At 41.5% G+C, this 25,678-nt stretch overlaps 1 protein-coding gene across 9 annotated transcripts in view; it reads right to left on the minus strand.

Moving 5' to 3' along the window:
* LOC144601748 (peregrin-like) overlaps positions 1-25,678 on the minus strand; it is a 49,654-nt gene that overhangs the window by 7,783 nt on the left and 16,193 nt on the right. For 8 of the 9 annotated variants that reach the window (XM_078414105.1, XM_078414103.1, XM_078414108.1 and 5 more), the window contains 11 exons: positions 19,336-19,492; positions 18,772-18,903; positions 16,782-16,910; positions 16,349-16,661; positions 13,802-14,113; positions 12,730-13,017; positions 11,371-11,518; positions 6,590-6,723; positions 5,209-5,324; positions 3,137-3,291; positions 561-702 (listed from right to left, as the gene is read on the minus strand). In XM_078414105.1, coding sequence (XP_078270231.1) covers positions 561-702; positions 3,137-3,291; positions 5,209-5,324; positions 6,590-6,723; positions 11,371-11,518; positions 12,730-13,017; positions 13,802-14,113; positions 16,349-16,661; positions 16,782-16,910; positions 18,772-18,903; positions 19,336-19,492 — 2,026 coding nt within the window. Of the gene's footprint in view, positions 1-560; positions 703-3,136; positions 3,292-5,208; positions 5,325-6,456; positions 6,513-6,589; positions 6,724-11,370; positions 11,519-12,729; positions 13,018-13,801; positions 14,114-16,348; positions 16,662-16,781; positions 16,911-18,771; positions 18,904-19,335; positions 19,493-25,678 lie in introns of those variants that run through there. The other variant, XR_013548363.1, reaches the window with a different exon arrangement.

The raw sequence follows: 25,678 nt of genomic DNA on the forward strand, positions 1-25,678 counted from the left end.
TTAAATGGATATATCAAAGGAGGTTGATTTTAATCCAGGAATCGCAAGTTCACAATGATTTCGCCTATTCATAATTCTAAGTAAACAAGTTAAGGCAATCCATGGCTTCACAGTATCTGATGCACAATATTGCTTATTTTATGCTCTGAATTTAATTAAAACGAATTGTGTGGTATCTGATTTCACCAACTTTATATTAAAAAAACTAGACCGGGTTAGCCAGATCTCATGACTCGGTCTCTTGCTTTAATTAGGTATTTTAATGAATGGTTGGACTCCTGCGTAATGCAGTTTAGTATTGCCAGGATAGCTGCTCTGCTTCCTGTTTTCTGAACCCTCAGCTGTCCATCAGCTTGTGTCTAGCAGCCAGCACTGTTCTGTCTCTGCTCCGTACTTTATGGTTTAAAATTTAGTGCTCTGAGACGGTGCTGTCTTCTGCATTTTACTCTCAGGATCTCTGAGCTGCAGGTCCATTTTTATTTAAACAAAAACATTTAAAAATAAAGAAATTTCTATGGTCAGTCAGTATCACTGGAATCGCTGCTCTGTTCCCCCTGCACCTTGCTTCGATGCTGCATAGCACGATGATATGCAATCTGCACCGATTTCCTGATGTTTGATTTCCTCCCCTCCAGCATCTTCATTTTGTCCAGGGTCTGGTCCACACCAAGAGGAACAAGCTTTGTTCGAGGAAGCCATTGCCTGATTAATTAAAAAATAAATACTGTGTGTCACTTTATTGTATACAGCAGAACTCCTTTGACATACAAGTTTTCTCAGCGCTACTCCATTTTTCCAAGAAATTATATCCTTCATTCTCACAAGGTCATGTGATAGGAGCAGAATTGGGCCATTCAGCCCATCAAGTGTAATCCACCATTCAATCATGGCTGATCTATCTCTCCCTCCTAACCCCATTCTCCTGCCTTCTTCCCAAAACCCCTGACACCCATCTCTTCATCCACCAGACAGACTTTACAGTAGGCAGACACAAAATGCTGGAGTAACTCAGACTGAAGAAGGGTCTCAACCCGAAACGTCTCTCCAGAGATGCTGCCTGTCCCAGTGAGTTACTCCAGCATTTTGTGTCTACCTTCGTTTTAAACCAGCATCTGCAGTTCTTTCCTACAGACTTTAAAGTCGCTTTTATATTAAATTATTGTTGGCATGTGGACATCCATGGCAAGGTCAGCATGCCCTGTGCATTACTGGTTGCTCCGAGGTGGTTTTTATAAGCATTGCGCAGCAATTTGATACAATGGAATGAGACACTAGGGATGACAATATGGAGTCAGCCATAATGGTACGGAACTGGAGATACACAAGGACCTGACCAAATAAAGACAGTTTCCTCCCCAAACCATGGGTGAACAAGTTGGGACATGAAAATACACGAGCCCCGTGCCATTTCTAGCAATAACAACTTTTTATTTGCAGGTTTTTAAAAACCGAATTAAGTTCTCAAACTACAAACTTGCTTTTAATTTCTTTTATTCACTCTCAGGATCTAGATTTTGCTGATCTAGCCTGCATTTATTGCTCATCCATAACTATCCTGAAGTAGGTGATGATAGGCATATTTCTTGAAACACTGCAGTCCTACTGGTGGAGGTAGGATATTCCAGGATTTAGACCCAGCTACACTGAAGAACTAGCGATATATTTCCACGTCAGGATGGCATGCATCTCGGACCGAAACCTACAGACATCAGTGGTCCCATGCACTTGTGGCCCTTGTCCATCTTGGTGGCAGAGATCAATTGTTTGAGTGGTGCTGCTGTGGGTAGACTTTGCAAGTAACTGCAGAGCAAGTTTTGGACAATGCACACTGACCCACAGCACACTGGTTGTAGAGAAAATTAATGTGTGTGTTTGGAGTGAACTACATGTCCTGAATGAAGCCGAGCTCCTTGGGAAACATCCGAGCTGCACTCATCCATCCAAGTGGAAAGCAATCCATCACATTCCTGACTTGTGTCTTGTAGAAAACCCATGGCATGTTGGGAGCTGAGTTACGCACTGCATTTAACAACGGTTAAACAACATTTGGACAGATATTTAGAGGGACATGGGCCAAATGCTGGCAGGTGGGACTAGTGTAGATGGAGCATCTTGGTCGGTATGGAAACGTTGAGCCGGAGGGTCAATTTCCATACTCTGTGTCCCTGTGACTCTATTTACAGCCACTGTAGGAGTGTGGCAAGTCTAGGGGACTTCAGGTCAATGGTGCCAACCTCACAAGGATATTGAAGGTAGGGTGATGGTAATCCTGTTGAATGTCAAAGGTAGGTGGTTCAACTTTAACTTGTTGGAGATGGTCATGCTAAGCACTTCTGTGGTGCAAATGCCACTTCTCAGGCCGTGCCTGCATATTGTCTACGCTTAGCTCCATGCAGGTATGGACAGTTTCATTTGCGGAGGAATTGCAAATAGAATGAATCCTCATACAATCATTAGCAAACATTTCCAGTATTGATCATATGATGAAAGGAAGATCATTAAGAAACGAGCTTAAGATGCTTGGGTCTACGACATTGGCTTGAAGAACTCATGCAAATGTCCTGGGACTCATGAGAAAGAAAGCCTCAGAATGAAATATCAGTGCTGGCTCGAAGGTGCCTATTCCTGCACCTATTGTCTATTGTCTAAGCATGAACAATCTTGTTGCACTAGGGACTTTGTTTTTCACTAACACGTTTTTTAAAATTTATTGAACTTTCCGTTGTTTATTGTGTTATCTACGAGTATTGTATTTACAGACCCATTATGCTGCTGCGTAAGAATTTCATTGTTCTGTCTTTGGTACATATGACAATTAAATACTCTTGACTCTTGAGCATTACAAGTTGAAAAGGAATCAAAGACTTGCACATGCACAAGGGCCTTCACACCCATCCCAGGAAGTTCCAAAGTATTTGCCATTCAATTAAGTCCTTTTGAATTGTAATACAAGGAATCCACCAGGCAATCTGTGCAGAGGAAGCTACAACCACTGCAAGACTGTGCATGACATGTGGATTCCACTGAATGTGTTCATTCTCTCAAAGGACAACGCATCTCTAAAACTAACACAGTTCAATTCTGATTTGTTGCTTTCATGTGGTATAAACTAGAAAGAGAAGTTCTCCCAATTTACCATGTTCTCTTGTTGTCAAAGAAAAGTACGAGGTAGAGGTGCTCCCGTGCTTCCACGGTCATTTGTTCTCCCAGTTTGAGCACATCCAGTGGTGGAACAGGAATTGGAACACCATGATGGTATAGTCCCTCCCGAGGCATCTTTGGATCAATTATCTGTTGAAGAAAAAACAGAGACACAATGGGACACTGTTAAATACATTCTTTGCCGTCTTTATATATTTACAATATATCAACAAAATTGAAACAACTCACTTCTGTCTTCATTTGCCAACTGGTGCAATTTGAAATATCCATTCTATATAATCCCCTTGCAATAAATTCAGTGGAGAAAAATAAATGTTTTGTTTTCTAATATATTATACTTGATAAATTGATTTTACTGCTAAGGAACCTTTAATATTCCCAAAATTATTAGATTTTAGTCATTCAATTAATAAAATGGTCAGTTTTATCAATAGTATACATTTTTTTCCAGGGTGTGCTTCTGATGTTACATCAGGTGAAGAACGCATTGAGGAGGAATGCATTGGGTCAACAAGAATGCTCTGCCTGAGATTTTTGCAACTGAAGTTCCACGTTAATTGACTTCGGTGTTTGGGATTAGATTCTATTGACACACATTTAGCACTGTTTTTGTGAAGGAATCGGATACGTTTGGAACAATTTTATTCAAGGTGGTAAAACATTCAAGGGCCAAGTACAGCGCAAAAGTGGCGAGGGAAGAAATGGTGCCGAAGATTCCCTCTGTGGTTTAATTGTTCTATTTTCCCTGGAGGTTTTGACTAAAATTGATTTTTCAAAGGAAGCATAAGGTGAGTTTTGTACAAGTGTTCCACGTTGAAATAATTGGCCGAGATTGCTTTGAAACGCAATTTGTGTGTAACTATCTACCACTCATTATTTTTCTGGCAAAATTACTATGTTTTTCATAAGTTCTGTTTCCTCTGCTTTTTAAACAGACTGTTTCCTGAGTAAATTAACTTTATTTACTGGGCAATCAACTGTTTGCCCTGAGTTCAGACATATACTGCACTTTGCCCAGAATCAGTGACTGATCCAGCATTGTCAAAAAGGACAACACATTTGCAACATGAATGTTCTCTAATCTGGTCAATAGTGGTATCAATTTAATCCAAAATTATTGACTCTTTTCTGCATATACAAATCTAAATGTAATAATTGTCACCCTCACATAGTACATTTGAGTTTGTCATGCAATTAATGACAATATATAAATGGAATAAAAACTGTAAGTGCTGGAAACACTAAGAGATCAGGCAATATTTGTGTAAAGAGAAATGGAGTTAATGTTTCAGGTTGAAGACCATTCATCAGACCTGATCAGTTAATTCAGTATCTCTTCTCTTCCCATAGATACTGTCCAAATTGCTGAGTATTTACAGCATTTCTTGTTTTCATTTCAGGCTTCCAGCATCTGCAGTTTTTTTGATTATCACATAAATATGAAATTATTATTCAGCAATACCAATGCAGCAATATTATAGAAGTGAGTAGAAAACACTTATTTACATTTGAGTCTCATTTGGGTCAATGAGAAAATGAAATGGAATGCATTAAGTACTATTAATAAAAATCTGTAATAATAACTGTCAGTAATAATAATTGGATCTCTTGATTAGAGTGTTATAGATTGACAGTGCCATAGAATCATATAGCACAGCAACAGGCCCTTCGGCCCAATTTGTCTGTACTAGCCAAGACCTCATTTTAGCAAATAAGCCAGTCTCATTTGTCCCAGCTTGTTCAAAACCTTTCATATCCATATATATACCTGTCCAAATGACTTAAATTTCATTATGGAACCTCCCTCAGATACTTCCCTGAGTGAATAAAATAAATGTTGGATGAGCTCAAGATATTATAAATGGGCCTTACCCAATAAAAACTCAAGAAAAATACATGTTCACCATTTGTATAAAAATCTGGACTTCTGCAACTTAATTACAAATAATCAAATGATTCAGATGGTAAATAAATGTTAAAGAGTAGCTGGAGGCAAACATCTTGTTTTTCATTGCTATCTCATTAACTCTTTGTCAAAGGACATACCAGAGCTGGATAGGATGGGTATCCCCTGCATTTTGCCCAAACTAAATCCAGTGACTCCAAAGGACTATCTTCATCATCTGACATCCAGCCTGCAGACCTGCTCAATCCCTTGCGCACTGTTTGAGAAAAACATTCAGCAGTTAAGATTTTCAAAACATAATTCCTTGGGCAAAGTAGTAGAAATCCCAACTGCGTCAAAATTCAATAGAAATTTGTTAATCATTCAATTTTTCTCCTTAAGTAAAAGTGGACTGATTTGCTACATTCAAAACGGTACATGTCTTCACATCCACATGCAGATCTATTTTGATTAAAACCACTGGTTTAGTACACTAGACGGAATGCACTGGGGAATAATAACCAAACATAAACATCATATCCTTCGAATAAAAATCCTTTTGAACCTTTCCAAAAACTAAAAGAAAACAAATTAGCAGTGGAACATGATTGAGCTTTTTCTCCAGTAACATCAAAAGGGACATAATTAGAATCTCGATAAGATCTGATAAAGAAGGATCCATTCCCTTGGAATTTAAAATATTTTCATAGTGTGAGTGAGGAGATTACAAAAATAACAGAGAATGCAGGACCATCCCAAACTTTCCCCATGATCTGATTTGCTTATATCAATTGATGTGACACCAATGGGGTTCACCAGTGCAAAATGTGTTCTGATACTCTCATTTTTTTCTACAATGTATAGGAATGTGGCCATAAAGTAAACATCCAATAAGCTGAACTGGCCAGAATAATTCTTACAAATGTTGACAATGCATAAGTATGAAAAGAAAAATTGCAGTTGCTATAAATTACAATAACAACAAAAAAGATGCTGGAAATAGAAATCAGGTCCATCATTAGATTCAAAGAAAAAAGATGTATTCCCCCGCTGGCTGCAGACCCCTAGACGATGTACACCTGGAATGAAAATCTTACTGACTGAGCGATTGCTTCTCAAATTTGTTGTTTGCTGTATTCTGGCCTTGAAAAAAAATCTCAGCTCTTGCATTGTGTCATATGTAAAATTACATTTTTGATACATACGGAAGACTGCATTTCTTACAACTCACTGTTATACAAGAATCCATGCAGCACATTTAATATACACCACACAATATATTACTGTCAGTATACACACTAGATGTGCACAGACATGCCTTGTTTTCAGGTATTCTGCTACTAAAGTGCTACCGTGGTTGTCAGGCTTGCTAGAACATAACACTTTTACTTTATTACCTCTTCACCTACCTCGTTCAGAAAATACTTTAATCTTCCTTGCTTGTCAGCATCGATTGTGTTTATGACTTGACAGAAAGAAAATGTTTTAGAACTTAAGTGACAAATGGTAAATCCTTTTTACCCCCTCCAAAAGTGGACTCACCACCATGCGTATGCCTGCCCGATCCAATTGGATAGGATTCGTTCTCTGTGCAGGAAGTGTCTTCACTGCTTTCTTCGTGGAAATTCACTCGGGAAAATGAAGGTTTTCCTCGACCCTGCTTCGAAGGGGTTGTGCTGGTATAAGATAAAAAGAAACTTTTTAGGAATATGCTCCTGCTAAAAAAGTGCACGGAAAACAGTAACATTCCCCATAGCATCGTGTCCATGCAGATTTCCCAGGGTGCTCCTCCTGCATCTCAAAGCCAAGTAGAAGCTAATAGCATGAGAGAGAGAGAATAGGTGACAGAGAAATAAGTTGGGGGGGGGGGGGGGAGGGAAGAGAATAAGACTGATGGGGAGCATAAGAATCACCATAGACCTGATGGACTGCGCTGTAAAAAATTGCAAAATAGAAAAATGACTGGATCTTACTTCCCTGACACAACTTCCCTGATCATGCATTGCAAAAGCATAAAGTGTTACTATCATGAAATCTGTCGCAACATAGCGAGTTACAAGTTGTAAATTTCATTTAAACTGCCCTTCACAGATCTAATCCAGCTGTGCATTTATAGCAATGACAGAATAAAACACTATAACCCAATGCCAGTTTGTCTGCTATACAAAGAGACGATGTGGCATTTAACATGGTGTGATCCCAGGTACATTGTTAACACCGGGAGCGTATCAATAGTAAATTGGGGGTAAACTGAACTTGTGTTTTCCTGTCTTGAACAATATATCTCACCTTTCCCCTCACACAGGTTTGTGTTACCATCTTCAAGTCCAATGCTGTGCTCAAAATGAATCGAATTTAGTGGTCTTATAAAGTTTATGTGCTCATTTTTAACTATTAGTAACAACTAATGCACGGTAATTAGTAACAACTGCGGCACGGTGGCGCAGCGGTAGAGTTGCTGCCTTACAGTGAATGCAGCGCCGGAGACTCGGGTTCGATCCTGACTACGGGCGCCGTCTGTACGGAGTTTGTACGTTCTCCCCGTGACCTGCGTGGGTTTTCTCCGAGATCTTCGGTTTCCTCCCACACTCCAAAGACGTACAGGTATGTAGGTTAATTGACTGGGTAAATGTAAAAATTGTCCCTAGTGTGTGTAGGATAGTGTTAATGTGCGGGGATCGCTGGGCGGCGCAGACTCGGTGGGCCGAAGGGCCTGTTTCCGCACTGTAACTCTAAATCTCTAAACTTTATAATGGCTCAAAGTATGTTATTCTAGATAATAGTGAAACATCGGAAAGATGTAGTCAAATGATGAATTGGATAACTAGGTAGCTCAGCTTTTTATCCGTCAATTGTAGCACTCACTCTCTCATTATGAATATATGACACAGAAATAGGCCTTTTAGCCCCTTGAGCCATGAGTTGGAATTTAGTTTATTGTCATGTGTACTGAGCAGACCTCCTAACATTTGATTTTACAAATTCAGAATTTTGATGTGCAAAATTCAACATTTTACATCAAAATTCATAATATGGCGCGTAATGCAACTTTTCAGCAAAAAAAAGTATGCACGCCAAATGCGCGTACGCGTTTGTGCTACATTCATGTGTGACAAACAACAATTATTTCCAACAGTCTGTAATTCTTGGACTACATGTACAATGTCATTTTCTATTTCTATTTTGCTTTTTCCTTACACATCCCAATTCTCTTGGTATTGAATAAAAGAACAATGGTCATAAAATGTATGACTAAGTTATGAAGAAAGAGTTTCATTTAAAAAACTGCACATACCTAATTTAATTGAAGACATACTTGCTCCAATGGTCTTCAACAGCAAATCACAATGGTCCATGTCCCCCCCCAACTCTACTCCCCCCCACCTCTCCTACTCCCCTCACCTCCCTCCACCCTTCCCCTCCATATCCACTCCCCCACCCCTCCTCCCCCACTCCCCTCCCACCCCCTCCCTTCCTCTACCCCCCCGACCCCCACTCCACTGCCCCCCTCCCCCGCACTCCAACCCCCCCCCCCCCCATCCCCTCTCAACATCAATTAGCCTCATGCTCTGCAGCGAGGCTAGGCCAGCGGCGAGATGAGGCTAGGCCAGCGGCGCGATGAAGCTGGGCCAGCGGCGCGAGGCGAGGCCGGGTCAGCGGCAAGGCGAGGCTGAGCCAGCAGTGAGGCCAGGCCAGGCTAGCGGCCAGGCAAGGCGAGTACAGTGGCGAGCGGCGAGGCATGCATTTTGCGGAAAAATGTGAGGCGAAATCAGAATGGCGGAAATGAAATAAGAAAGCGGAATCTTTCCGCCAAATTCGGATGGGTTAGGAGGTCTGACTGAGGTACAGTGAAAAGCTTTTGTTGCACGCTAACCAGTCAGCAGAAAGACAATATATGATTACAATCAAGCCATCCACAGTGTATAAATACATGATAACTAGGAAAATTGACAAGGGAGAGTCAGTGGATGTGGTGTACCTCGACTTTCAGAAAGCCTTCGACAAGGTCCCACATAGGAGATTAGTGGGCAAAATTAGGGCACATGGTATTGGGGGTAGGGTACTGACATGGATAGAAAATTGGTTGACAGACAGAAAGCAAAGAGTGGGGATAAATGGGTCCCTTTCGGAATGGCAGGCAGTGACCAGTGGGGTACCGCAAGGTTCGGTGCTGGGACCCCAGCTATTTACGATATACATTAATGACTTGGACGAAGGGATTAAAAGTACCATTAGCAAATTTGCAGATGATACTAAGTTGGGGGGTAGTGTGAATTGTGAGGAAGATGCAATAAGGCTGCAGGGTGACTTGGACAGGTTGTGTGAGTGGGCGGATACATGGCAGATGCAGTTTAATGTAGGTAAGTGTGAGGTTATTCACTTTGGAAGTAAGAATAGAAAGGCAGATTATTATCTGAATGGTGTCAAGTTAGGAGGAGGGGGAGTTCAACGAGATCTGGGTGTCCTAGTGCATCAGTCAATGAAAGGAAGCATGCAGGTTCAGCAGGCAGTGAAGAAAGCCAATGGAATGTTGGCCTTCGTAACAAGAGGAGTTGAGTATAGGAGCAAAGAGGTCCTTCTACAGTTGTACCGGGCCCTGGTGAGACCGCACCTGGAGTACTGTGTGCAGTTTTGGTCTCCAAATTTGAGGAAGGATATTCTTGCTATGGAGGGCGTGCAGCGTAGGTTCACTAGGTTAATTCCCGGAATGGCGGGACTGTCGTATGTTGAAAGGCTGGAGCGATTGGGCTTGTATACACTGGAATTTAGAAGGATGAGGGGGGATCTTATTGAAACATATAAGATAATTAGGGGATTGGACACATTAGAGGCAGATAACATGTTCCCAATGTTGGGGGAGTCCAGAACAAGGGGCCACAGTTTGAGAATAAGGGGTAGGCCATTTAGAACGGAGATGAGGAAGAACTTTTTCAGTCAGAGGGTGGTGAAGGTGTGGAATTCTCTGCCTCAGAAGGCAGTGGAGGCCAGTTCGTTGGATGCTTTCAAGAGAGAGCTGGATAGAGCTCTTAAGGATAGCGGAGTGAGGGGGTATGGGGAGAAGGCAGGAACGGGGTACTGATTGAGAGTGATCAGCCATGATCGCATTGAATGGCGGTGCTGGCTCGAAGGGCTGAATGGCCTACTCCTGCACCTATTGTCTATTGTCTATTGTCTATTGTAAAAGGAATAACATGAATAACATTAGTGCAAGATAAAGCCCATTCAAAGATAGTCCGAGGGCCACCAACAAGGTAGATAGTATCTCAGGACTGCTCTCTAATACTTGGTAGGGTGGTTTAGTTGCCTGAAAACAGCTGTTCCACAATTCAAAGTTGATTGGATAATAATCTCAATTCCACCTTCCATGTACAATCCATCCATCCCTTTACTTAGTCTGCATAAAAATATCCAGACTGGGGCAGTACAGTGACGCAGTGGTAGAGTAGTTGCCTTACAATGCCAGAATAACAGGTTTGATACTGACTATGGGTGCTGCCTGTACGGGGTTTATACATTCTCCCTGTGACCACGTGGGTTTTCTCCGGGTTCTCCGCTTTCCTCCCACATTCCGGAGATGTGCAGGTTTGTAGCTAAATTAGCTTCTGTAAATGGTCCCTAGTGTGTCGGATAAAACTAGTGTATGGTCGATCGTTGGTTGGCACAGTCTTGGTGGGCCAAAGGGCCCGTTTCCACGCCGTATCTCCAAACTAAACTAAGACGGGTTTCAACTACCTTTTAAAAAGATCTACAACACTCAGAGAAAAACTGCATCTCATTTCATGAGGTCCAACCTTCTACATCATAAAAACATAAATAGGAATTTAAATAATGGAGGAAATAAAAACACAAACCTTTGTTGTCAGTAAAGGAGACATCAGTTGAGCAGCCAAATATAAAGTGTATCTGACCCTACAGCTTCACCTGGGACTCAGTGTTGGGTCTATCAATGCAGTGGGAGTTAGGCACATGGGTATCTGACCCTGCAGCTCATCTTGTATTTCCGCAATGCAACAGGCAAAGGCGGAAGACAGGTACTTGCTAACCGCAATAAGTGTATTACCAGTCGATCCCTTCTGAGCAGATGGCAAAAGTTCACAATATTTTGGTCCATTCCTTTGAATGACAATTACACATATTTTACTGCGGTAGATTTATGCCCCTTAATTGCAGTTCATATGGAGAGAGTTAATCTATACTAAGTAGAGAGAGAAATGCTTACATAGTTGGAAGGGTTAAAATCCTGGATATGAAGTGGCAGGACCAGTTGCTGAGTTACATGGCTATCCAATACCTCGGCAGCGAATGCTGGAAGAAACAATTACCTGGTGTGATCGGAGGCTGCGCTGCTACTTGTGCTGGAACTGGACTCGGTATCGGAACTGCTACGTGGCAGGCTTCGTTCGTTGCGATAGACTCGGAAACTTTCATTCACAGGTTGGCTGCCTCCATCAAACCCATTTGTCGGCAACCCTGCAAACACAAGGCAGACTGAAAAGATTTGCCACCAAATTCAAAGCAAAACAGTTTTTTAATTGGTCTTTTTCCTCTTACTTGCTCACAGGGTTCCCAAACACCCATAGCTGTCTTGGAAGTAAATGAATAAGGACAACATCGGCAGATTTTCAAAGATGACCTCAAATTCCATCAAGTGGTCCCATATTACTAATGCTAAATATACATTTTGCATTTCAAGTTGCACGAGTCAAAAGAGCCAGAGTTACTAAAAATGGGGAACAAGGTAGATTTCACAGTACATGCATGGGAAGTTTTGCATTGAGGAATAGGTAAGCATTTGAGTGCTCTTTTATTAAAAACACTGGAAAACGCATCTTTTCCTGCCTGCTGCATTTAGTGTCACCGGGTGGAATCCAATTGATTTAGTATGGGTGTCCTCTTTACGATCACAAGGATGCCATCTCTGGGTTGTAGTTTTCACTTTTAGGAAGTTAATCTTGTGGAACATTCTCCATTATTACCCAGGCAGAGACACTAGGGCGCTAATTTAGTCCAAATTATAATCAGCTTGCTCTGCAAGTTTAGCTGCAAGGAAAGCTTGGCTGAGATAAGCAAAAGTACACTTTGCATGGGAACTAGGCCCTCTGCCAAGTAAAGTCAACTTCACCCTCGGCAGTAGGATCCAATGCGGTGACAGGACTTCTGCACATAAATCCTTCACATGGCAAATTGGAGGCCAGGTCAAATACTGCCCATGAAACAAAGTACTGCAGCTTCACTAAAACGTCCTAGAGAAGCAACTAGAATGATGTTCCCCCTTTAGAGACATAGCATGGAAACAGGCCTTTCTGCTCACCAAGTCCACGCCAACCCTGTAAACTAGCACTATCCTACGCACAAATTTATACACCTTTGGAGTGTGGGAGGAACCTGGAGCACCCAGAGATAACCCACACGGGCACATGGAGAATGTACAAACTCTGTGCATACAGCACCCGTTGTCAGGATGGAACCTGGGTCTCTGGGTCTGTAAGGCAGCAACTCTACCATTGTGCCACTCTGCCGCCACTGTTCTATGAATGCAGATTAACATTTTGGCTGACTACTCCACTTAGTTCTTTAGCATTATAAAACCCCCGAAACAAAAACGATTCTACACAGTAATTAACTCAGAAATGTAATTGTTGAATATGGGAAAACATACTCGTTACACAGCACCTCGTTACCTATGTGTGCGTGGCCCCCGGCTGATTTGTCACTGTCACTTTCAGAGCTTGTGCTGGGGCTACGGCCTCGCTTCCTCGGCTGGTGGGACCGCGCCAACGTTTGTGTTGCTGTTGGGTTCTGAGGACTACCACTCTGATTCTGCGGGACCTGGAATTCACGGTTTTTTGGTGGCCGCCCTGGCCTTTTGGGCAACCCCACACATTTATTTTTGGATTTTGCCGTAAAAAGGAACTTTGTGCGTCTACCAACTTCCGCTGCTGAGGCTGACGAGGAGGTGGTGCCAAGGCCTACAAGAGAAAGATCAAGGCAAAATGAGTTGAAGGCAATGGAGTTACAGCCAAAGCTTTAGTTTCGTTTATTGTCACGTATTCCAAGATACCTTGAAATGCTTTTTTGTTACTTGCTATCCAGTCAGCAAAAAGACTGTACATGATTATAATCAATCTGTCCACAGTGTACAGATGCAGGATAATGGTAATAACGTTTAGTGCAAGATAAAGTCCAGTAAGGTCCAATTAAAAATAGTCCAAGGGTCTCCAATGAGATAGATGGTAGGTCAGGACCACTCTAGTTGGTGATAGGATGGTTCATTGCCTGACAACAGCCGTGAAGAAACTGTTGCCAAATTTGGAGGTATATGTTTTTACACTTCTGTACCTCCTGCCTGATGGGAGACGGGAGAAGAGGGAGTGACCCTGGTGAGAATCGTCCTTGATTATGCTGGTGGCCTTGCCAAGGCAGCGTGATTGTAGATGGCGTCTCATGGAAGGGAGGTTGTTTGACCATTGTAATGAGATTCAAATTACACAATCAACTTTAAATGACGAAAGAATAACCCCTAAAAGTTTCCAAGATTACTATTTGGTGGAATAAAACCACAACATAAACCGTGTTTTTCTCTTGTTTCATATTACTGAGTTAACATCCTTGTTTTATATCAGTTTTAAAGTCTGAACCAATTATTTTTAAACTATTTTTAAAGTCTGAACCAACTTATGTTTTATTAAAATCTCTCTACAGATTCTGGTCGATAGACTGGATTGGATAATTAAGGGGCGTTTGCATTCATACCTTTTCCAGTCTCGTGACTACTACTTTCCTCAGCAGCACTATCCGTTTGCCCATCTTTATTCGACGGGTTCAGTCCAGCCACAGAGCCCCGACCTGGTACGCCATGCCGCTCCGATCCTGCATTTTGTTCTCTATGCTGACCAAGTTTCCGTCGAATCAAAGCAATCTCCTTTCTCAAGAGCTTAGCTCGCCGTGATCGGCCATTGCTCTGTTTAGTGGAGCCTATTGTGTCCAGTTTATTGAGAAGTACCTTCAGCTGTTCCTCCAGTGGCATATGTGATCTGTTCTCAGGGACCAGCAACCGATCCACTTCTGCCAAGACACAGTGACCGTAAAAAGATCAAAACAAGAGAAATTATTTGTTGAAGGGAGAAAGACCGAAAGGGGAGTGGCAGCACTGGGGATTAACTACCATCGGTTACTAATTATGGACATTATTGTAAAGACATGATTCAGTGACATTAACATATTTTTCATGCTGCCATTAAGCTGACAAGAGAGCAGAGAAGATTTATTGATGTTGTTACCAGGACTCGGAGGCCTGAGTTATAGGGAGAGGTAGCACAGCAAGGACTATATTCCTTGGAGCACAGGAGGCAGAGAGATAATATCAAAGAGGTATTTACAATGATGAGGTTTAGAGGGTGAATATTTTCCCAGGTTGGGGGAATCAAGACTGAGAAGGCATAAGTTTAAGGTGAGAGGGGAAAAGTGGGATCCTGAGGTGCAACATTTTCACACAGAGGGTGGTAAGTATATAGAATGAGCTGCCAGACGAAGGAGTTGAAGCAGATACAATAACAACATTCAAAATACATTTAGACAAGTGTGTGGATATGAAAGATTGAGTGGGATATGGGTGAACATAGGCAAATGGGACTAGCTGAGGTGGGGCATCTTGGTCAGCATGGATAGGTTGGACAGCAGGCCTTGTTTATGTATTGCATGACAATATACTCTAAGCTGAGCTGCAAAGATGATTAATACCGCAATGCAAGGTCTTTAGCACCTAGTATGGTTTGCATTTCCTTACTATGTAAATATCTTTAATGAAAAATAGATACCACCAGATTAAAAAAAAGAATAATTTTACATTTCAGGAAATAGAGGTTACAGGTATCAAGTGAAGATAATGGTACAAATCACATCAATCGTCTTTCTTTCAAGAAGGCCAATTGCGCTAAGATCCTCTGTGAAATTCACTTTGATAGTTTCTGTTATAGTTAGCAACCTTCGTTTTTGTAAAGCAATACCTGTTGAGGTACAGTTCTATGGCATTTACAGTGGCTTCTCCAAATGCGAGACACACTAGTGAAAGTTAGCAGACTCTTCAACCACAGTAACATCAACCCGGAGATTAACCCTGTTTTTGCATAATCTACATATGTCTTTATCCAGCAGGAAATTATAGATCTTTGCCTATCTTCCCAATTCTGGACCAGAATAATTTTGTTAATTACACATGACTTCTGTGTCACGGTTGAAGTCGATATCTGACTGGAAATGGAATCTCACACATACCTTTGCAGCACCAATGCCATTATGAATGGCATGTTAATTAAATAAGTGCGATGAGGAGTCTAAAGTTGCACATTCCTCAAAGTGGTGACATCTAAAAAAATTCATTAAAATTTAGATTTTGCAAATACACATTGCTTCTATTAATTATATTCCTCCTTTTTAAAAAATATTTCACCTAATGATGTTATAAGTGAGCCACGTTGGTATCAAGAATGTAGAAACACGGAACTGCAGATGCTGGTTTACACGAAAGGACACAAACCGCTGAAGAAGGCAAGAAGGGTCCCAACCCGAAACATCGCTTATCCACGTTCTCCAGAGATGCTGCCTGACTGAGTTACTCCAACACTGTGTCCTTTTGCTATCAAGAATATTTCCTTCAACACTAAACCAAGATTTAATGAACAGTTGATTAGAATGAGTGCCTGGATTTTGTCTTAATATATGCCAAGTTAGTTGATCTCAGATTCAGGTTTGAAACATAAAATGTAATCTCAGTGGGGATGACAGTAGAAGGGCCTTGTACAAGAGAGGGGAAAAAATGCAAACATGTTCTCAGATACCTTTGGCTGATCATTTACCTTTGTTGAAAGCAACAATTGCACATCAAGATTGATAAGGACAAAATTAGACTAATTTGTTAACCTGCACAAGTGAAACTTTGGTCCGGGTCATTTAAGCTTTCCATGGAATGTACATCAACATGAATTAGCACCAGGAAAATAGGTTGGGGAGATGGGTAAAAATAGGATGAGAAAAGAAAAGTCAAAATTAATTTATAACATTGCAGCATTGAATGTTATGCTTTGTTGCCTTATGCAAATAAGTACAACCTTTCTCTGCCAAGAAATGAAGAAATTGGCCTGATTCAAAACTGGGTTACAAAATAAAACTGACAAAAGTGATCTGCCAATTGTAAAGCATCCATTTTTAAAAACTCCAATTATATAAATAGACTACTCCTTCCCTAACAGAGAGATTTATTTTTAATGTACATTAATTAATACCATTAATAATTACACTTACCTTCTTCCCAGAAAAGTTGACCAGTGTCTTCTGGTGGGACTGGTTCAGGTACATGCATCCCTGTTTCACAATCAAAACTAATTTTCTCTGCGTGCTTGCGAGCGTATTTCAGTACCGCACCTCCTTGGTCTCTTAGCCTAATCGCAGCACGGTAAAATATTGTGTCCTTGGCATTGTATTGTAAGCAGTTATTCACAATCAAATTAAAATCTTCTTCAAATTGGTCAAACGTCCGATATTGATAGCCTTCAAGCTGCTTTTTCATTGTTTGGAAGTCCATCGGCTTTTTTATGTGATCCAAGTAATCAGGAACCTGATCACAATTTAAAATGAAAATTGATCTGAGAATGCTTTTAACACCTTTTAACATTCAGAACTTCAGAATTTACTCAAAGCCCCATCACCAACATTAACTCGTCCATAAGCAACATACCTCTTTTAATGGCACAGGCTCACCAAAGATGTTTCCCGTGTCTTTCTCTTGGAGTTGTTCTAGCGTCTTACGGAGGAGGATAAGGAAGGGTGTCAGCTGTAGCTCCATAGCAAACTGTTGTATCTTGAGCTGAGTTACAACCAAACCAGAAAGATATCAATCGGAAATGGAACTTGTTACGAATAAACAAAGGGCGACTTTTATTCCTAACACATATTTATTACTTTTACATGCGTTCAATACCCTTTATCAGGCAGCGCACAACTTCCATATCCGAGTCCTAGATTACAAGTTGAAATTTAACTTCTTGCGCAAAATTTAAGCAGACATTAAAAAAAAAGTGCTGGAGAAACCAGCACATCATGCAGCACCTGGAGAGAAACAGAGCTAATGCTTCGGGTCTCATCGGTACTTGTGAAACGTTAACTCTGTTTCTTTTCAAAGGTGCTGCTTGATCTGCTGACTATTTCCAGCATCTTCTGTTTTGATTTCAGACTTTCGGCATTAACGTGTTTTAATTTTCAAATATATAAATGCATGGGCTACCTAATTATTTTGCTAATGCACCGTTATGAAAAGAATGCTTGAAACAGTCTTAGCACAAAGCCCAGATTAATATTACGTGAATAACATAAGAGTTTCCTGGTTTATACTGTTCACGTTAAAATATTCTTAAAACAATATAGCCCACTGAACTTTCCCTACCTATTTTGGAAGAGTACTTGACTTTCCTACCATCATATATCCACAAATCACGCGTCAAATCAAAGCACTGTTTTTTAGCAATGCTTAAAAAGAACTTGGTAGACATATTGAGGTACATGACAGATACAACAACAAAATGAAAATAGTGTAAATAGAACACCAGGGTGTAAACTGGCGTACAACAGACATATCTTTGGAATTTGAGAAAAGGCGCAGAGCATGCCAATTTACCTGCTTCCAATCTCATTGGTATTATTGGGAGCAAGGAGGATGCCTTATCATGGCCCTTAGGCTTCACATCAATGCAAGTTATGTACTTAAAAGATGGCAAGATTTGTGAAAACATATTCATACAGAGAGGAAAAACATGAAATGAATATGGTTTCACATGTTCACCCTTTGGTTGTCTGCTCCAAACCTGCCTCCAAGGGCTTACTTACGAACTGCTATTCTCGTCAAATAGTTTAAAATGAGACCTGATTAGTAATAAAGAACACCACCATTAGATGATGCTCCCCTTGGACACAAAACACATTCTGAATATACTTTTTACTTTCTTTCCTGGATATAATAATGAAATTATATTATGCAAAATTCACATGACAGCTGCAGACTTGGCAACATGAAAGAGAAATGAGAAGAAAATATTAACTGCCAGAGATAATGAAGCAATAATGCCAGACTGTGGGAGGAGGCATTTTTACTTTTCACCCCCTGCCAACCTGTCATCTCAGCCAGTTACTGATACAAATACTCGAGAAACACTGCAAAAAATGGTCTATCGTGATCCTTATACAATTCATGGGTCTCCCTCCACTCTCATCATCTAATCCTGTCAATTTATCCCACTATTTGTTTCTCACTCATTGAGCTCATTTCTCCTCAAGTTTACGTACATTATTTTCTCCCAACTATGCCCTGTGGAAATGTTCCATTTGCTCATTCTGGGTAGGGAAATACTCCAAAATTTCACCTTCAATTTTTCCTATACAACTTTGCCTGCAACTGTTCTTTCAAAGGCGTCTCTGACCCTAACACTTTTAAATAGCTTATACAGCCTTTTATTGATGAATACATCTTTACAATACTCGGACATGAGCAGCATTAGACAGAATTGAACAGGGGTCCAACTACAGTTTATTCATCCTGAAGCTGGATGTTTAATCCATGAAAGGAAACTTGAACTTAAATCTAAAATGAAACTAAACACACAGCACGATAGCCAACATTTATAACCTAGCACCCCCACGGGCAAATTTAAAATTAAAATTTAAGAGTGTCTAACCTCCTCACGCTTTAGCTTTTCCCTTTTCCGGATTAACTCCACCAGGAGCCGAGCTCTTTCTAAGTCATGACGCAGTCGCTGCCACGATTTCAGCTGCTCTTTCAGTGCACAATTTTTCTCCTCTGATTCTCTCTAAAATTAAAAAGGAAAGAGTTTTAAAGGCTTTCTCGCTTCTCGTGCAGGCAAACAAATGGATAAGTGGAGCATAAATTGGTTTAAGCATACTTTAGTCGTTGTGGGGGAGTGGATCGTGATCAGAGGAGGGGAGAGGCAAGGGGAGGTGTTAAGCATGGTCATTTCCATTTGAACCATTACTGGCTTTTTGCAATGGGATTGAGAGGAAGACAACTCAAATCCCATATTTGTTGTAATTGAGGATCAAACTTTTTTGTTTGTTAATGTAATATTGATAATGGTAAAACTACATTATCAACTCTAAATGCAGGACAGCCAAAATAACCTATCCAAATGCCCAATTTATTCCATCCTTATTCGATTCTCTAACTGGCGGTGCCAGCTAACAAGTATATGTTTGCTCCATATGTACATAAACTCCCGTCATACCTGTTCTGCATTTCGCTGAGACTGCAAGTGGGACTGTAACCGCCGAAGGAGTGGAACACCATTTCTTGACTGTCGTTTCAAAGTCCAATAGCTGTGAAGTCGCTGCATGAACTGGCTCTTACGTTGAATCGATAGTCGACCTGTGATCTTACTTAATCTATACATAAAGGTCAAGATGCAATGCTGTTTATTTCTATTAATAATGACATCCTGTCTTAATATACGAGAGCATAATTAGCACAAGATATAGCATAATAAGATTAACAGTGAGATTTTATAATAAAGCCTAAAGTTAAGAGTCTTCATCTTAACCAGATGGGTGGCACAGTGGTAAAGTTGCTGCCTTACAGCACCCAGAGACCCGGGTTCCATCCTGACTATGGGCATGCTTGTTTGTACATTCTCCCTATGTCAGCGTGGACATTCTCCAGGTGCTCAGGTTTCCTGCCACATTCGAAAGCCGTGAGAGTTGTTAATTAGTTTCTGTAAGTAGTCCAAAGTGTATAAGATGGAACCAGTGTGTGGGGATTGCTGTTCGACACGGACTCGGTGGGCCGAAGGGCCTGTTTCCACGCTGTATCTCTAAACTAAACTCGACTGGCAGAACAATAGGATAAACAAATAGATCAAGTTGTTCATATCTTGTAACGCTTGACCATAAAGGTGAACTAGCTACTGATACAGATTTGCCTCTTTCAGAGGAAGGTGACTTCATACGCTCAAAATCTGACCACAGCTGCTGGGTATTTTAAATTTAAGTAATTATTTCATTCTGAAATCTTTAAAAAATGGTTTCAGAAATGTCAACAATGAAAAATTCTGATTTCCTTACAAATTCATATAGTTCACCAATGTCTTCAGGAAACGTAATCTTCCATCCATACAGCTTTCTATTCCCCCCAACCCCCTACAATCAGACTGAAGAAGGATCCCAACCTGAAATGTCACCTATTCATGTTCTCCCGAGTTGCTGCCTAACCCACTGAATTATTCCAGCACTTTGTGCCTATTTCTGTAACCCAGCATCTGCGTTTCCTTGCATCCACATCTTCCATCCTTACCCTATCTGGTTCTTGACCCCCAATTTGGTTAACCGTCTCAGATCAGAGGCAATTCGGGCTGACTGAAAAAACATCAGCATTGCCAGTGTTGTCTATACCCTGAGAATGAATAAGAAGGCTTGGGTCCCATACTAAATCCCATTATTTTAAAATCATTTGCTACCTTTCCTGAAAAACTATTTCAAAGAAACGTGTCAGAAACACAAAACACCATGGATGCTGGTAACTAGAATTACAAAGAGAAAACACTGGAACCATTTAACAGTACAAGTCGCATCAATGGAGAGAGAACGACCGTTAACATTTCAAAAGACCATCAAAACTGGAAAAAGTTAAGCAAGAACGTTTTTAAAAGATGGTAATTTAGATAAACCAGAGCAAAACATACACAGAGAATGACATCTACCGCATCTGCGCCCAGGATGAGGTTTTCCATACCAGCTCATCGGAGATGTCCTCATTCTTTAGGAAACGAGGGTTCCCCTCTTCCATTACAGATGAGGCTCTCACTAAGGTCTCCTCGATATCCCGCAGCTCCGCTCTTGCTCCCCCTCCTCCCATTCGTAAAAAGAACAGAGTCCCCCTTGTCCTCACCTTCCACCCCATCAGCCGTTGCATACTGCATATAATCCTCCAACATTTTTGCCGCCTCCAACAGGATCCCACTACTGGACACATCTTCCCATCTCCAACCCTTCCTTCTTTCCGCAGCGACCGTTCCCTCCGCAACTCCCTGCTCACTCGTCCCTTCCCACTCAAACCACCCCCTCCCCAGGTACTTTCCCCTGCAACCGCAGGAGATGCAACACCTGCCCCTTTACCTCTCCCCTCGACTCCTTCCAAGGACCCCGCCAGTCTTTTTAGGTGAGGCGGAGGTTCACTTGCACCTCCTCTAACCTCATCTACTGTATCCGCTATTCCAGGTGTCAACTTCTGTACATCGGCGAGACCAAGCGCAGACTCGGCGATCGTTTCGTTGAACACCTCCGCTCAGTCCACCTCAACGTACCTGATCTCCCAGTTGCTCAGCTCTTTACCTTCCCTCCCATTCCCAATCTGACCTTTCTGTTATGGACCTCTCCATTGTCAGTGTGAGGCCCAGTGCAAATTGGAGGAACAGCACCTCATATTTCGCTTGAGCAGCTTACACCCCAGCGGTATGAACATTGACTTCTCTAACTTTAAATAGCCCTTGCTTTCCCTCTCTCTCCATCCCCTCCCCCTTCCCAGTTCTCCCACCAGTCTTACTGACTTTATCTCTGTCCCGCCCACTCCCCTGACATCAGTCTGAAGAAGGGTCTCGACCCGAAACGTCACCCATTCCTTCTCTCCAGAGATGCTGCCTGTCCCGCTGAGTTACTCCAGCATTTTGTGTCTACCACATAGAATGACAGGGCCATTGGGGAGTATTGTTGAATGGAGACCTTGGGAAACAAGTACATTGATCCTCTGAAAGTGACTACACAGGTAGACATGGTGATGAAGACAACAGATGGCGTGCTTGTCTTCATCAGCCGAGGCAGTGAGTTCAAGAATTGGTGCCACATGCGAGTTGTACAAACTTTGGTTTGGCTGCACATGGAGTATTGTGAGCACTACTGGTCTTCACATTGCAGGAAAGATGTGCTTAAGCTAGAGATGGAACAGAAAAGATATTGTCTGGATTGGAAGGCTCGAGTTACAAAAAATGATTGGGCGTTCTGGGATCGTTTTCTCTGGGATAAAGGAGGCTGAGATGTGACATGATAGATGCATATAAAATTATGAGGGGCATAGATATGGTAGATAGCCATTGTCTCCCATTGTAGGAGTATCTAAAATCAGAGGGCATAGGATTAAGGAGAGAGGGCAGAGGTTTATACAGTTTAGTTTAATGTCATGTGAAAAGCTTTTGTTGCGTGCTAACCAGTCAGTGGAAAAGCAATATATGATTACAATCGAGCCATTTACAGTGTATAAGAAACGTTGCTGTTGGAATAGAGATTTAAGAGTGTGGAGCGATTGTAATATGCGATTGTAGATGTGCTTCTGTGGTTAGCACGCAAATAGTCACCCGGGTTGGGCGCCATAAAAGGATCTGAGAGGTAAATCTTTCACAGTGTATTCCGTATCTGGAATGAGCCGTCAGAGGAGATTGTGGAGGCAGGAACAGTAACAACAATTAAGAGGCAATTGGACATGTGCGTGAATGAGCAAAGCCAAGATGGATATAGATTTAACTAAGGAATAGGTAGACATGATGGTTGACAAAGATGCAGTCGGCCACAGTTGGCCCATGCTGTATTCTTTGAACAATCAACCCTAATGCCCTGGAGGAAGAGGGTGGACAAGGAGAAGAAGAAAGATTAACGATTAAGAAGAATGAAAAGACGTACAGGTATGTAGGTTAATTGGCTGGGTAAATGTAAAAATTGTCCCTAGTGGGTGTAGGATAGTGTTAATGTACGGGGATCGTTGGGCGGCACGGACTTGGTGGGCCGAAAAGGCCTGTTTCCGGCTGTATATATATGATATGATATGAAAAGCACAAGAGCTTAAATAATAAAATAGGTGAGGTGCAAAGCACAAAATTAGATTGTATTCTTTTCTCACAATACAACCTTCTCTACATGGTGTTGGGGTGGGAGACCAAACTTCGACTGCATCTATGCATTGTAGAACATCTCTGTTTAACCATTGTGAACCTCAACTTCATATCACCTGTCAATTTAATTCTACAAATAACCCACTCTGTGTCTCCTACACAGCTCCAGTGGAGCAAACGTCATTTTCATCCAACACAACTGGAGGTACAGTGTCGTAGCTGGTAGGGCCGTCGCCTCACAGCACCAGAGTTCAAACAGGGTCCAATCCTGCCCACGGTTGCTGTCTGTATGGAGTTTGCACGTTCTCCCTGTGACCGCATGGGTTTCCTTCGGGTGCTCGGTTTTCTCCCACATCCCAAAGATGTGCGGGTTTGGCTGTTAATTGGCGTTTGTAAATTATCACCCCCCCCCCCCTCCTTCCCCCAAGTGTGTAGGGAGTGTATGAGATAGTGGGATAACGTAGAACTAGTGTGAATTGAAGTTTGGTGCGGACTCAGTGGGCCAAAGGGCCTGTTTCCATGCTGTATCTCTAACTAAGGGCCCAAACCTCTCCTGCATTGGTGCAGCACCCTCTCCTCCCCCACTCCCTCCTCTCCTCCCCCACCCCTTCTCCCTCCCCTCCTTCCCTTTCCCTCCCCCCCCATTCCATCCCCCTCAACCCCCCCTTATCCTCCCTCCTCCCCCACTCCCGAGGAGATAGATTTAAAATTTAAAATGTGAATAACTTTAAATATATAACACCGATTTCAATGAAACTTCTTCCATTAGCACCAAAGGGACGATGGTGAGTAAGGTGGGCCTAAAATTGTTGCGCTATCATGTACCGTTTTGGCTGTAGTTCAGGAACAAACAAACAAATTAGAGTTTTAGTATATAGATTAGAGCCTTCTGGACTAAACACAATTTCAGACAATAAATCTGCTATTCCTATTGTCCTACACCATTGTGCTTTCTGGTATTTAACATTTTCTCCCATCTATCCTATTCAGGGCCTCCCTTTGTTTTCCGTTGCCCACCTACCTTCCGTTGCTTCTTAAAACGTTATATATATATGACTATTTCTTGTGTTGATGGAAAGTTGTAAGCTTGAAGCATCAACTCAGTTTTTCCCTCCCTCCAGGTATTAACTGATCTAGCATTTTTAATATATTTTAGAGAAAATCCTCTTAAAGAATTACATTTTACAATGTCCACATCTTTGTGATGTTGGATCCAAAATTTCAAACTTATTCCAAGTAGAGATACATGTTTTTAAAAAAGATATGCTAATGAGCTGGGCATGCACACTGAAGGGGAACAGTAGAATTTTTTGGAAATTTTAGTACACTTTGTTCTATTAAATTTCTGACAATGGATTGGAAAACAGAGCTTTTCCAATTATGCCCTTTCTCATTGAAATAGCGTGGAAGAAGCAGAGAGTAAATTGTCACAGTACCTGCCAACCTTGTGCTTGAGCTGATTTTCATTCTAATTCACGATCAAAGTAAGCTTTAATCAATTGTACAAACTCTGCACCATTTTTCGTCATACTTCTTTCCTTCTTTTTTTAATGTCAAATCTATCTGCAAAAACTTCTTACCAAATACCAATGCCATTATTAGGCAAATGGAGCCATTAACAGAATAATAAAAAGAGACACAAAGCCCTGGACATGCGGGTATGTAGGTTAATTGTCCCTCTGCAAATTGCCCTTAGACTAGCGTGTAAGGTAGGAAGGAACTGCAGATGCTGGTTGACACCCGAGATAGACACAAAATGCTGGAGTGACTCATTGATCAGGCAGCACCTTTGGAGAACATGGATAGGTGCTCCAATCCATGTCCTCCAGAGATGCTGCCTGACCCGCTGAGTTACTCAAGCAGTTTGTGTCTTTTTGTTTTGTAAACCTGCATCTGCAGTTTCTTGTTTCAACATGATAATCATTCTGGAGTCTGTCATTCAGGGGGAAAGTTCACCACCATCTTCCAGAGCAACTACATTTGGGTAAATAAAGCAACGGCATGAAAGTTAAAATTATAAGTTGCATCTGCAGTTTTATTGAGCCATTTTATTACCAAAAGATGGCATTCTGTCTGCAAAACTGGTAATCTTGCACTGTCATGAACAGGAAGATTTTGAGCCTTCCAGATCATTTCATGTTTTCTCTGAAATGTTCTCCAATTCTTTCTGAGGTCGAAAGTATAATTATTGGGAGCAAAAAGAACAGGAACAGGAATGGCCCATTTAGCCCCTCAAGCCTTTCAACAAGACCAAGGGGGTCTTACGTTTTCTGCATTTCATTTCATAAAATAGTTAACAATCATTTATCTCAGATTTAAAAAAAAATACTTGCCAATGTAGAAAATAAGTCCAAATGTTACCATGTCTTGGGGTCAAGAATGCTTTCTGACTTTAATCTTGGAAGACCTGGGTTTGATTGTTAAACGATATTCCTTCATCCTTATCTACCCTACCCTCAACCTTTTGGAAAATTCAATCAAATCTTTCATTCCTCTGAACACCACAGAATACACCACTTATTTCTCTCATAATTAACATGAGTTCCAGGCATCATCCCAGAAAATCAGCTTGAGTTCCAGGCATCATCCCAGGCCAAAGTATCCCTTCCTTACCTGTGGCTTTGCAGAACTGCGCAGGGTATTCCTGATGTGAACCAAATCAAACTTGGCAAGTAAGAAGTGGAGGAAGGAACTGCAG

This window comes from Rhinoraja longicauda, chromosome 17, assembly GCF_053455715.1.
Source record: "Rhinoraja longicauda isolate Sanriku21f chromosome 17, sRhiLon1.1, whole genome shotgun sequence".
Taxonomy (NCBI): domain Eukaryota; kingdom Metazoa; phylum Chordata; class Chondrichthyes; order Rajiformes; family Arhynchobatidae; genus Rhinoraja; species Rhinoraja longicauda.